The 12402-nt window shown below is 38.0% G+C and overlaps 1 protein-coding gene across 1 annotated transcript; it reads right to left on the minus strand.

Annotated features, from left to right (window-relative positions):
* Positions 1-1321: 1321 nt before the first annotated feature.
* Positions 1322-11874, minus strand: LOC139957363 (lysosomal aspartic protease-like). The gene is made up of 9 exons (XM_071955277.1): positions 10623-11874; positions 9967-10114; positions 8816-8939; positions 8202-8323; positions 6724-6923; positions 5329-5463; positions 4747-4891; positions 3830-3928; positions 1322-2648 (listed from the first exon to the last, which is right to left on the minus strand). Exons 1-9 carry the CDS (start codon positions 10679-10681, stop codon positions 2460-2462), a joined length of 1221 nt encoding a protein of 406 aa, XP_071811378.1. The 5' UTR covers positions 10682-11874; the 3' UTR covers positions 1322-2459.
* Between the last annotated feature and the right edge of the window lie 528 nt (positions 11875-12402).

Consider the following 12402-nt stretch of genomic DNA (forward strand, 5'->3'; position numbering starts at 1 on the left):
GGGGCGCGCGCCCCCAACGCCCCCCCTGGATAGGCACCTGATATATCAGTTCCTCGTCCCTTCATTGGACAAATTCGTCATATGTTCGAGAAATCGACATCTGACGATTTCCCACAAATGACAGTTTCTCGTGTTCTCATTTGACATGGGCTCATTCAAATTCTCGGATTCTGATTGGAAGAAATCGACATGTGTCGAATCTTCTTCCAATCTCATTTGAGGACCCTGTCACATGTATTTCCATAAGGATTTCATTGAAAGTAACCATTTTATTTGTCAGAAACCGGTTATGTCAAACTAAATTGACATATACCAGTTTCTAATACTCTGATTGGAGGACCCTGTCACATGCCAAGGTTTAAGTTCTTGATTAACAGATACTGTCACATGTGATAGAAATAGACATGTATCGAATTGAATTGACATCTGCCAAATCTCATTGGAGGAGACAATTTGACACAAGTCGGATTCTTTCACGTAAGACAGTTTCTTCAAATCACGTGCGTTATGGGTTGAAATGTGACAGAGTCCACTTATGAGAGTACGAGTATCTGTGACAGATGTCAAATTATTTGACGCATGTCGAATTCAGGACTTATTACACATTTGGCGCACCGTAGAAAATATGTGAATGTTGAAGTAAAGTGAAATCATGCAGAAGTAACATTTTCTCAACATGGTTTTATTTATCTTATATTTGAATTGAACAGGTAAACCGTTTATATGAATGCATACCCCAATTACAGGTTAGCTATGGCGTTCTGTTCCATCAGTTACTGAGCAAAATGTCAGTTTTCAAATTTGGGAAATAACTCTACGGGGAGTTTATGCTATCAATAAATACAGAGGCGTATCAGTGAAGAGGTTTACTATCAACAGATACAAAGACACATCGGTGGAGGTTTACTATCAATAAATACAAAGCATGTCAGTGGAAAGGTTGAATTATAAATAAATACAGATACAGGTCAGTGATCAAGAGGTTACATTATAAATACAGAGATAGATCAGTGGAGAGGTTATACTATCAATAAATAAAGAGTTGGATCAGTAGAGAGGGAATACTATCAATAAATAAAGAGAAAGATCAGTGGAGAGTTAATTCTATCAATAAATACGGAGACAGATCGGTGGTTATATCATCAATAAATGCAGACACATCAGTAGAGAGGTGATACTATCAATAAAGACAGGTATACATCAGTGGATCGGTTATACTATCATTAAATGCATATATACACATCCATGGAGAAGTTATACTGTTAAATAAATACAGCGGCACAACAGTAGAGAGGTTATACTATCAATAAATACAGGGAAACATCAGTAGAGAGGTTATACTATCAATAAATACAGGGAAACATCAGTAGAGAGGTTATACTATCAATAAGTACAGGGAAACATCAGTAGAGAGGTTATACTATCAATAAATACAGGGAAACATCAGTAGAGAAATTATACAATCAAATATAGATAAATATCAGTAGGGAGATTATATTACAATAAAAAGAGAGAAAGAGAGATCGGGTAAAGAGGTTAACATCTCTATACATAATTACAAAACACGTCAGCAAATGGAAAACTCTAAAGACGCCTTGGGCAAAGGGAATTCTCAAATATAATAATCCATTTATATAGTCTGTAACAATTGACCTCAGTGGCGTATTCAGGATGTTTCGATAGGAGGGGAGGGGGTGGAGAGGGTGGTAGGTGAAGGTACTGGAGGACATCAACCACGTAGGCGAATGGGTGCGGAGACGTACACATGTTTCAAGGTGTGTGGGGAAGGGGGAGCCAATGTTAAAAAATTGAAGGATTTAGTAAAGGAGTTATACCCAGAAGTCGTTGAATACGACTTTCCTATAGGGGATGGGATCCTCCACTAGGAAAATATTGACACGGCAAATAATAAATTCTGAGGCATTCTGAGGCACCATAAATTTGTTATATACTTAGGTCTATTGAACGCAAATTCTGCCAATAACTGCATTTGATTTCTTATGTAAGGTTGAGAAGGGCGTATACGCCTCAGAACGCCCACCCTAGGATCCGCTCATGGGTTGCCTGTAACCACAGAGTCTGTACTCACTGATACCACTGTGGGACTTAGAGCCTTGTACTCACTTATACAACTGGGGGACTTAGAGCCTTTTACTCTCTCAAACACTGGGGGACTTAGAGCCTTGTACTCACTCATACCACTGGGGGGACTAATAGCTTTGTACTCACTCATACCACTGGGAACTTAGAGCGTTGTACTCACTTATACAACTGGGGTATTATAGCTCTGTACTCACTCATACTACTAGGGGACTTACAGCTTTGTACTTATTCATACCACTAGGGGACTTCTACTTGTACAAGTCTGCTATTGGATAGCGTTTCCTGATATGTGAACAACACTACAATGTCTCTAATGGTGTCAAGTAACTACAGAACACAACCAGTAGATGTGCAGCTCATTTACTTGTAGACCTCAAGGTACATCTCCTAGATTTGGCAAACCCGATGCGATTATTTTCAAAGTCAAATTCTGTGTAGTAAGACCTGAGGAAGACATCACCAAGGATCCAGAGAGGTCCAGTTTGAGGGAGTTTATCAATGCTTATAAACCCGCTGAGGCATACCTTCAACCTATCCACTACCACCTAAAGATGATATAAATAATAATATAAATAATAATCATAATAATAATAACAATAATATTAATAATAATAATAATAATAATAATAATAATAATAATAATAAAAATAATAATAATCATAACAATAACAATAATAATAATAATAATAATATTAATAATAATAATAATAATAATAATAATAATAATAATTATAATAAATAATAAATAATAATAATAATAATAATAATAATAATAATAATAATAATAATAATAATAATAATAATAATAATAATAATAAATAATAAATAATAATAATAATAATAATAATAATAAATAATAATAAATAATAAATAATAAATAATAATAATAATAATAATAATAAGAAAAAATAATAAATAATAAATAATAATAATAATAATAACAATAATAATCATCATAATAATAATAATAATAATAATAATAAATAATAAATAATAATAATAATTATAATAATAATAATAATAATAATAATAATAATAATAATAATAGTAATATTATTATTAATAATAATAATAATAAACATAATAATAATAATAATAATAATAATAATAATAATAATAATAATCATAATAATAATAATAATAATCATAATAATAATAATAATAATAATAATCATAATAATAATAATAATAATCATAATAATAATAATAATAATAATAATAACAATAATAATAATAACAACAACAACAACAATCATCATCATCATCATCATCATCATCATAATCATCATCATCATCATCATCATCATCATCATCATCATCATCATCATCATCATCATCATCATCATCATCATCATCATCATCATCATCATCATAATCATTATAATCATCATCATAATAATCATAATCATAATCACAATCACAATCATAACCATCATGATGAAATATGTAATAACAGATATGGAACCTAACTGATTGAATCATTTTGGCAATACACTTACTGAAATAACATTTCATTCAAATAATGAATCAACTATTTCTTATAATTTCTCACCCCAGTTATGTATTAAGATTTAGAATCATTTTCTACCAGTGTCTCTGCGCTTTTTTATATAGAGTAGATCAATAGTTCGAGTGCACCCTATACCAGAATGCGTATGAACTTATAGCTTCGAACGTAAAGTTCATACAAATCTAATAAGTTGTAACTATAGAATGGAAGCCTTACCACAAGCACGTAGTCCTTTGGACTCAGCGTAAGCTTTGCATCACCGATTACAAAATTCACAGAAGGGAGAGAATCAACCAGACTGCAGTTAAAAAAGTACTGAAAGAAAGAAGAAAACCCTTCATAAGATAGGATGCCTTACCACTCTCATGGAGTGAAATTATTCTTGTTGTACCATCATTAGAGACTGAGAATCGTGTCGGTAATCATATTCTCTGCAGTAGTAGCTGAGGATCCTGGGGTGGGAGGGAAATCCCCCGACTGATCTAGGTAGGAGCTGAACTTTTATGAAGGGGCCAGAGGCTTATGAATATTTCATAAAAGAGGCGGAGGGGCCCTTTTGTCGTTTAAGGCGATGTAGATGGGTCTGATGGTCCCTTCCTACCTGGACTCCAACTTAGGTCTATAGTTATACTGCTAAAAGCAATGTTGTTCTGACAAAAAGGCTTGATATATGTAAGATTGAAAAGGGGATGTAGAACCTTAGCAGTGGTATCATTCTTCCCGGATGAACTTAAAAAATCCCCCGATTGAAAGTTGGTTACCACGCAGCCCTCCCCTACCCCTTACTCCTTACCCTTACCCCTTTCCCCAACCCCCAATCCAATACCCATGCACCCTACCTCTAACGCACGCCAATGTATTTACTAGTATCATTAATTTAATTTATTAAGCCACAGATGTCGTACTATACTCCATCCACCATTCTGTATGGATCGTGATTTCTCCGGTATGGGGCCTAGCTCCTGTCGCAGGACCAGTGGACTACCTTACTCACCCACCTTAACATTCCGCTGTACACATTCCAATACCCCAATAAACATAAATGGTACAAACTGGATCTGCACGTGGTGTAAATATAACCATGATATTGCAAGGTAAAGAAGCTCAGAGGTGTATGGAGGATAGAATTATACCTGGCCGAATTCTTGGATAGCTCCTAGTTCCTTATTTAGTTTGGTTATGTCTTCACCTGGTCCTGTTAGGTAGGATGTCCCAGTATCCACTGTTGCTACACAGCCTCCAGAACAAAAGCTGGAACTGCCTCCTTCAATGTGAATGCTTTAAGATATGTCACCGTATAACATGAAACGGAGAATGGTATACATTGATTGAGATGATGTTGACGGTTAATGGAATAGAGAGAGAGAGAGAGAGAGGTGGAGAGAGAGGTGGAGAGAGAAACTGTGCTCTTAGCCGAAACACTTCACATACGCTATTTCCCTCTGTTCCCCGCCACAACATCAACACACACAAGGTCGTTTAACCACCATTACAAAGTTCCTCTCATATCTCACGTACAAGTGTTCAGAAGATGATGCACGCTGTGTAATACATCAAGGGAGGATGAACACGGATAACTCACAGGGACTTTTCACTGTACACTCCGTAGTAAATGTATACACAAATGTCACAATACCCATCAAGGGTAAACTACCATGTACCTGTGTAGGACATACACAAAGGCCATACACCCATGCCTACAACAGATCACTTACCCATCCAATGTAATTTGCCAGAAACCTTTCTTGGAGACGTCCACATAGGTAAAGTTACCTTTGTAGTACCGAGGATCTGATCCACCAAGTAATAACTCCCCACCTATTGAGCTCATTGTGGAAGTATTTTCGAACCTAATATAACATAAGATAGCATGAACCAGTACTTAAAGCTTCCATTAGTCTTGGCGTATATAATACAGTATTATGAATTTCATGTCTGGCAGGATATGCACATATCATGACATCATATACAAATCGGGTTAGGATATGCAGGTATCGTTACAGGATATCCCTATCCATAGTCGGGTAGGATATACAGGTATTGTTACAGGATATCCCTATTTATAATCGGGTTAGGATATGCAGGTATCGTTACAGGATATCCCTATCCATAGTCGGGTTAGGATATACAAATATCCGATCCATATTCGGGTTAGGATATACATGTACCGTTACAGGAATTCCCTATTCATAGTCTGGTTAGAATATACAGGTATCGTTACAGGATATCCCTATCCATAGTCGGGTAGGATATACAGGTATTGTTACAGGATATCCCTATCCATAGTCGGGTTAGGATATACAAATATCCGATCCATATTCGGGTTAGGATATACATGTACCGTTACAGGAATTCCCTATCCATAGTCGGGTTAGAATATACAGGTATTGTTACAGGATATCCCTATCCATAGTCGGGTTTGGATATGCAGGTATCGTTACAGGATATCCCTATCCATAATCCTGGTGGGATATACAGGTATCGTTACAGGATATCCCTATCTATAACTTACACGTTATGCACACTGTATCATGATATCCATCACGTCATTACATCCCTATCGCGAGCTGCATGGCCTCATTGCAATAGCATATATCTGTCCCACAATATTCCGTTGTTACAGGATATACATATCGTGTTAGATATATCCACATGGTGTCAGATTTTTACTTCTTGAAAGGATATGCTCCTTGTCTCAGGATATCCATACCGTAGTAGGGTATCCATACCGTGGTAAGGTATCCATACAGTGATAAGGTAGCCATACTCAGACTAGAACCCGAGAGCGTCCATATACATAAGGATATCAGAACGACCAGTCTAGAATCCTCAATCTACTGTAGTATCCTTTAATGTGTAGGTGCGCGGGTGTGTGTGTGTGTGGATTGACGCATGCTACATGGACTAATGTCCATGTTTGGAGGCATTATCATTTCGGCTTGTTTGTAGTACTTCTGCCAAAGCATGTTATTGTTGATTAGTACAATATAGTACATATTATGCACCATTAAAACAAACGGGGGGGGGGGTATAATTATTTTTAAAGATGTTTGTGATGACAAGTGAACCGACTTTCATTACTATAAAAGAACCAGGAAGCGGTTCTTTACCTGCTCAAGTAGAAAGAAAATACTGGTTTATCAACCAGACCCTGTTGTATCATATTGGTGAAGACGGGTGTAACTCCAAGGTGAGCTATTTCTGGGTAGGCCATCCCTAGAATACCGTCGTACACAGCATTAATCAATATTTCACTAGGTTCCCAAATAGCTTCTGTAAATGTCTGGTTCTTTAAGTGTAAACCTCCAACCTGTAAAAGAAAGGGCTATATTTTGATATTAAGAATAGAGGTGTCAAATTTATTAATCGTTTATAAGTCAACCATTTCTATCTTCCCTCATCATTCCACTTCTTCAATGTTTGTAACCAGTAGCTAATGTCGACTGAAAGGCTTACATTTAAGCACAAGTAATTACAATACCTGTAAGATTGTTGCTGGAACTTAGCAACTTAGCTTGTATCGTCCTCGGTATATTACATCGCTAGCATATATCTAAATTATGCGACCCTTGTATCTAGCAAGGACATTGCAGCTAGCCAGGACATTGAAATGCTGTATTAAGACTGATCTACCGACAAGCAACTCTTTCTAGCTTCAATTACTATTTCCACTGACTAAAGATTGACAGACGAGTAACTCTGTGAACTTGAATGTACTGTTCTATCGCTACAATTATAAACAGCCACACAGTTAATCTATAGTATAGTATCGTATAGTATACATATGTATGGTATAAATACAAAGTAGAGAAGAGCTCCTGGATGCATGGATGCCTGTTGCCCGGAGTTATCGCTAAGGTCAGTATTTTAACGGTAGCGGATTACTCTAGCGTGATGTTGATGTGGGTAAGGAATATTTCAATGGACCACTCCTGTTAATCTGTTCTGGGAAAGTATAAACGCAAACCAATGGAAAATAACGAAATACGAACACTTTATTAGGCGTATAGCTGGCTAAAATTTACAGGAGAGTTCTCACGAACTGCATCATATATTAAATGCTTGGTACTCCAGGCTTGAAATAAATATCATATCATGAATATATAATAGCGACAGACGAAAAGAACCATATATGTCTATTAGGGAAATAGCTAGCTAAAGCTGCGCGCAAAAGTAACGATAAAACCAACATTTGATTTTGTTTAAGTTGCCCTATTAGGCTATATGAACAAGTTGTACATATCTTGTCCCCATAAACACGAGTTGTACCTATCTTGTCCCCCAAAACACGAGTTGTACATATCTTGTCCCCATAAACACGAGTTGTGCATATCTTGTCACCATAAACACGAGTTTTACATATCTTGTCCCCATAAACACGAGATGTGCATATCTTGTCACCATAAACACGAGTTGTACATAACTTGCCACCATAAACACGAGTTGTACGTATCTTGCCACCTTGAATGCAATTTAGAGGCAGAGGTACCAGTGGGTACCAATATTGATCGAATGCACTACTCCTCCATCTCCCCTTTCCCCGACCCATCAAAATACATAAATGTGTTCAGGATTCGTTTTTACTTACTGTTACTATATCAGTGCTAAGGAAACCAGCAATTTTCATAGATTCAATGTATTTGATCTCTATGTTGGTGCCATTAGCATAGTAAGTTGAGGAAGCGCTGGAGTTGTATCTTCTGTGGATTCCTGAGATTAACACAATAAACACAATTTGTAGGTATATGTGATAAAATTGCCAAGATATAACAGTCGATTATAAGGGTGTATCAGATATTTCTTTCAATGATTTGGTCTCCATGGGTAACCCCTTCGTGTGCCGTAATATGCCATTTATCCTTGCATGCTAACGTGTGAAGTATTTAGATTGGTAAATATGTATACCTTTTACAATTGCTCCTTGCACATCGGTTTACAATTATATAACGGTTGTTATATTCTGGTTATGAACTTACTGCAGTCAGTTGACGTGAACAGGGCTTTCAAACGTGTGCGTGCGTGTGGGTGTGTGTTTGTGGGAGGGTGGGTGGGTGGGTGGGTGGGTCGGTGGGAGGGGTTATACATACCTACGGAATGGTTTTAGACTGATGTGAGTCCTGGGTCTGGGGTGGTCTTATTCGTCCCTGAGTGAAAATAAAAAAGTCCTCCCAGGAGTTTGACGATATGTTTATTTATACTCACTGCATGCTGTGTCCCAAGTGAAGCACTTAGAGGACGGTACCACCAAATCAGATGATCCCGTATCAAACAGGATCAGAAAATCTTGCGGAGGACTTCCAATGCTAATATGACCGTAATATTCAGTCTGATGAAGGAAAGAAATTAAATCTTGTGCTATATCATGTGTAAAGTAGTAGCAGTAACAGCCCCTTACCCGCCCCTCTAACCCCACCCCTCCCCCACCCCCTCCAACTGATGACCAATATGTTGGAGTCAAGATTACCAGTGCTTCCATGCTGATCCTCGTACTGAAGATTTAATAAGGGAGGAGTGTTGAGTACGTAGTTTGCATGCTAATCCCCGTACTGATGATCCATTTATTGGAACAAGATTTACTCTAGCTCCCTACTGATCACCTTTATACTTGATCTAACACCCCACAGGTACACATGTGTACTACCCCCCCCCCCCCCCACATCTTCTGTCCATCTTGATCAACACAATAGTCAACTATATATTTCCATATTCACTATAAGCTAGTTTCATAGTAATATTATGATTACAGAACTTGATTGTCTGTGGAAATAGTCTGCACAACTAGATTCACTTCATGTCCAGATGGATTACTTTGTCGCGAACATGTTAATTTTGAATGTTTGATGAAATTCTACTATTTAATGTCACCTAGTCAGAGTAATATGCTGCCAACAAGTGTTATTTTCCAATGATGGAATATAAGAATCAATAGTCTTGCAAATATAACATTATAATTTATAATTCAATGACAGTTAACTTAGAAGTCCAGATATCAACTTCATTAGAGAAACTAACAAAAAAATTCACTTTTTTGGAAAACACGTGCCGTGATAACATGAAGCATAATTCTGAACTTGATGGAGGTCTGAGGGATTTCTGTGAAGGTCAAATTATGTACCTTCAAACAACCATGTCTTAAATTCAGGGGGAAATATCGAGATAGGTGTTTTGAACGAGCAGTATGGAATATCATGCCTTCCCTACCAGTATACCACATTGCCTACTATACCTGACCATTCATCAATATGATAGCACGCGGGAAGCATTTTAGATAGCTTCATATACATAGAGAAGTTATTGTCGTTATATCAATACAAGATTCTCAATCAGTGCTCCTTCAACATCGTTTATCTTACATCAAGATGGTTGGTGAGTGGAACAGGAACTTGTGTGTTGCCTCTAGAGTCCTCCACGGACTTGTTGCTATGTAGGTTCTTGTCAGAATTTAAACCAGCAGAAACTAACTCCCTCCTCCGTGTACTCCCTATATGAATCAGCGGGACCCTGTCAACAATATGAAAATTAGAATTTGATACCACTATAACGTGTATATGTACCAATGTATCTCGCGAAACTACGAGAGAGTACTTAGAGGTAATTCTAGGGGGGGGGGGCACAAAATTGCTAACAATAACTTTAAGTGTTAAATTTCAGTTACGTAGAAAAGAATCAACCCTACCTCCACCCCACCCTCCCCCTCCCCTTCTCCCCCTCCCCGTACCAAATAAATATACCTCTATTATTAAATACGTTAACGGCGATGAAGTAGTTTACGTGGCCGTATTCATCATAAATTTTAATTAATTTCATAGTTACTAATAGTCATAAATATCCAGCTTACTGCGGTTTGTCAGGGTTGGTACATACACTGACTGCAATAATCAATGCATCGAATTATTCAAAGCCAGCCAGAACTGTCAGTAACCACGTGATATGATTTGTAGCCGTCTGTCAGATTTTCGATTAAAACATTAAAATAATATCGTAATCACTGGTAGAAAATTGCACAAACCTCAATAGAGCGTCTACAACGATCGAATAACCGACTGTGACCAAGAGTAATCGATTCATCTTCGCTTACCATACAATCGTGTCTCGTTATGATATTGATCTGTATGTGTGATACTCGCTATCACGACAGGCTGGGAAAATGAGTAGTCGAGGGCAGTATGTATTTTTGTTATGATTGAAATTTCTTGGTTTAAATAGACATCAAGTACATCGAATCCCAGCAATTATGTTTTATGGATGGGTGCCAGTCAGTTTGTAATTGCCCCTTAGTGACGTCGTTCTGGTGATGCCGAAATTGTTTAGGTATTATGTCACTCATACAGGGTTAAAATGATTCATATTTAAATGTATTTTCAAGATTCATAGGATCTGAAATTTTCGATATAGGTTGCAGCAGATATGCGATTCCCGTGGTCGTACACTGCCATGTAGGCGAATTTAAAATGTTGCCGTATTTTGAACCCGGGATGTGTTAGTATGTAAATAACACATCCCTGTTTGAGCGCAGCCAACATTTGTCTCGATGTGCAAAGTGAATCGGTTATATGTTCATCTGTGCCTGTTTGTCCCGAGTCATTAATTGGGAAACCTTAATGCGCCAGTTTGCAGTATGTATCCTGTGAATTAGTAATATTGTTGGTTAGAGGAATTTAATTGTTCCGATTTAAGGTTGATTATTTATGCGAGAGTTTTATTAGCGTGATACTGATTTTAAAGATAAAGGCCTATGTCAATGTTGTCGTTTGGGGCCTGGTGGGCAGGACAGGTGGGAAGGGGGGGGGGTGGGATTAGTGATGGGAACAGTCCCAAAAGTCGGAACCGGGTATACACGTCTCCGCGCGGTTCGGTCGGTTTCCCGGGTGCGAAATTATTTTTCCCACTTCGACGCGGCCACATGGGCGTGGCTTATGAAATACGTCACAGGCCGGCAAGTTTGTGAATTCGACTTCGAGCTCTAACGTATAGCTCTTTAATAATATACTCAGCTAATATACTCAGGCCTAATATACTCAGGCCTAAGACATGACTTCATGAGATCCATGATGATGTGCGACTGCTCCTCCCAGTCAATCGGGTCTTATTGAGCTCTTGAGGTAAATTCCATCACAAAATCAAACTGTGTTTGTTTATTAGATGTGTTATGAACCTCCCGTGTCTGGAAAAGTTTGGAAAAGAACCTCCCGTGACAGCAGGGTCTGGAAAAGTTATAAATGAACCTCCCGTGGTATTGATTATTACACTTCATATCAGTGGCGTAGCCTACTTTTGAGTGGGGGGCTGAAGACTGATGGCCAGTCTGGGGGAGGGGTCTAAGGGGAGGGGTGTCCCCTTCCCCTTTGGATTTTTTTGCATTTCCAGCTGGCCTCAGATGCAATTTGGTGCAATATAGCACACTTCAACACCCACTCCATTTTGTAAACTTAATTTTGTATTTTCACCTGGTCTTAGATGCAATTTGGTGCTCCAAATGAGTTTTTTTTTCTCATTTGAAAATGAAAAAGGGGTTTTCTGACTTGCGAAGCGGGGGGGGGGGGGGCGGAATGATACTTCCGCCCCTCCACATTTTTCACTGGGGGGGGGGGGCTGGCGCCCCCAGCCCCCCGGTTCCTACGCCCTTACTTCATATTACACCAGGTAGGCCCACTGACCTTTCAATGCTAAAAACCTACAAAGATACATGTATTGTATTGTGCCCCATATTGTTTTATCCATCATTCTAAATTGTTTGTTCATTTATAAATGAACCCCCTTTTAAACGGCAGTAAGGAGCCTACGTGCTT

Source organism: Apostichopus japonicus, chromosome 2, assembly GCF_037975245.1.
Source record: "Apostichopus japonicus isolate 1M-3 chromosome 2, ASM3797524v1, whole genome shotgun sequence".
Classification (NCBI taxonomy): domain Eukaryota; kingdom Metazoa; phylum Echinodermata; class Holothuroidea; order Aspidochirotida; family Stichopodidae; genus Apostichopus; species Apostichopus japonicus.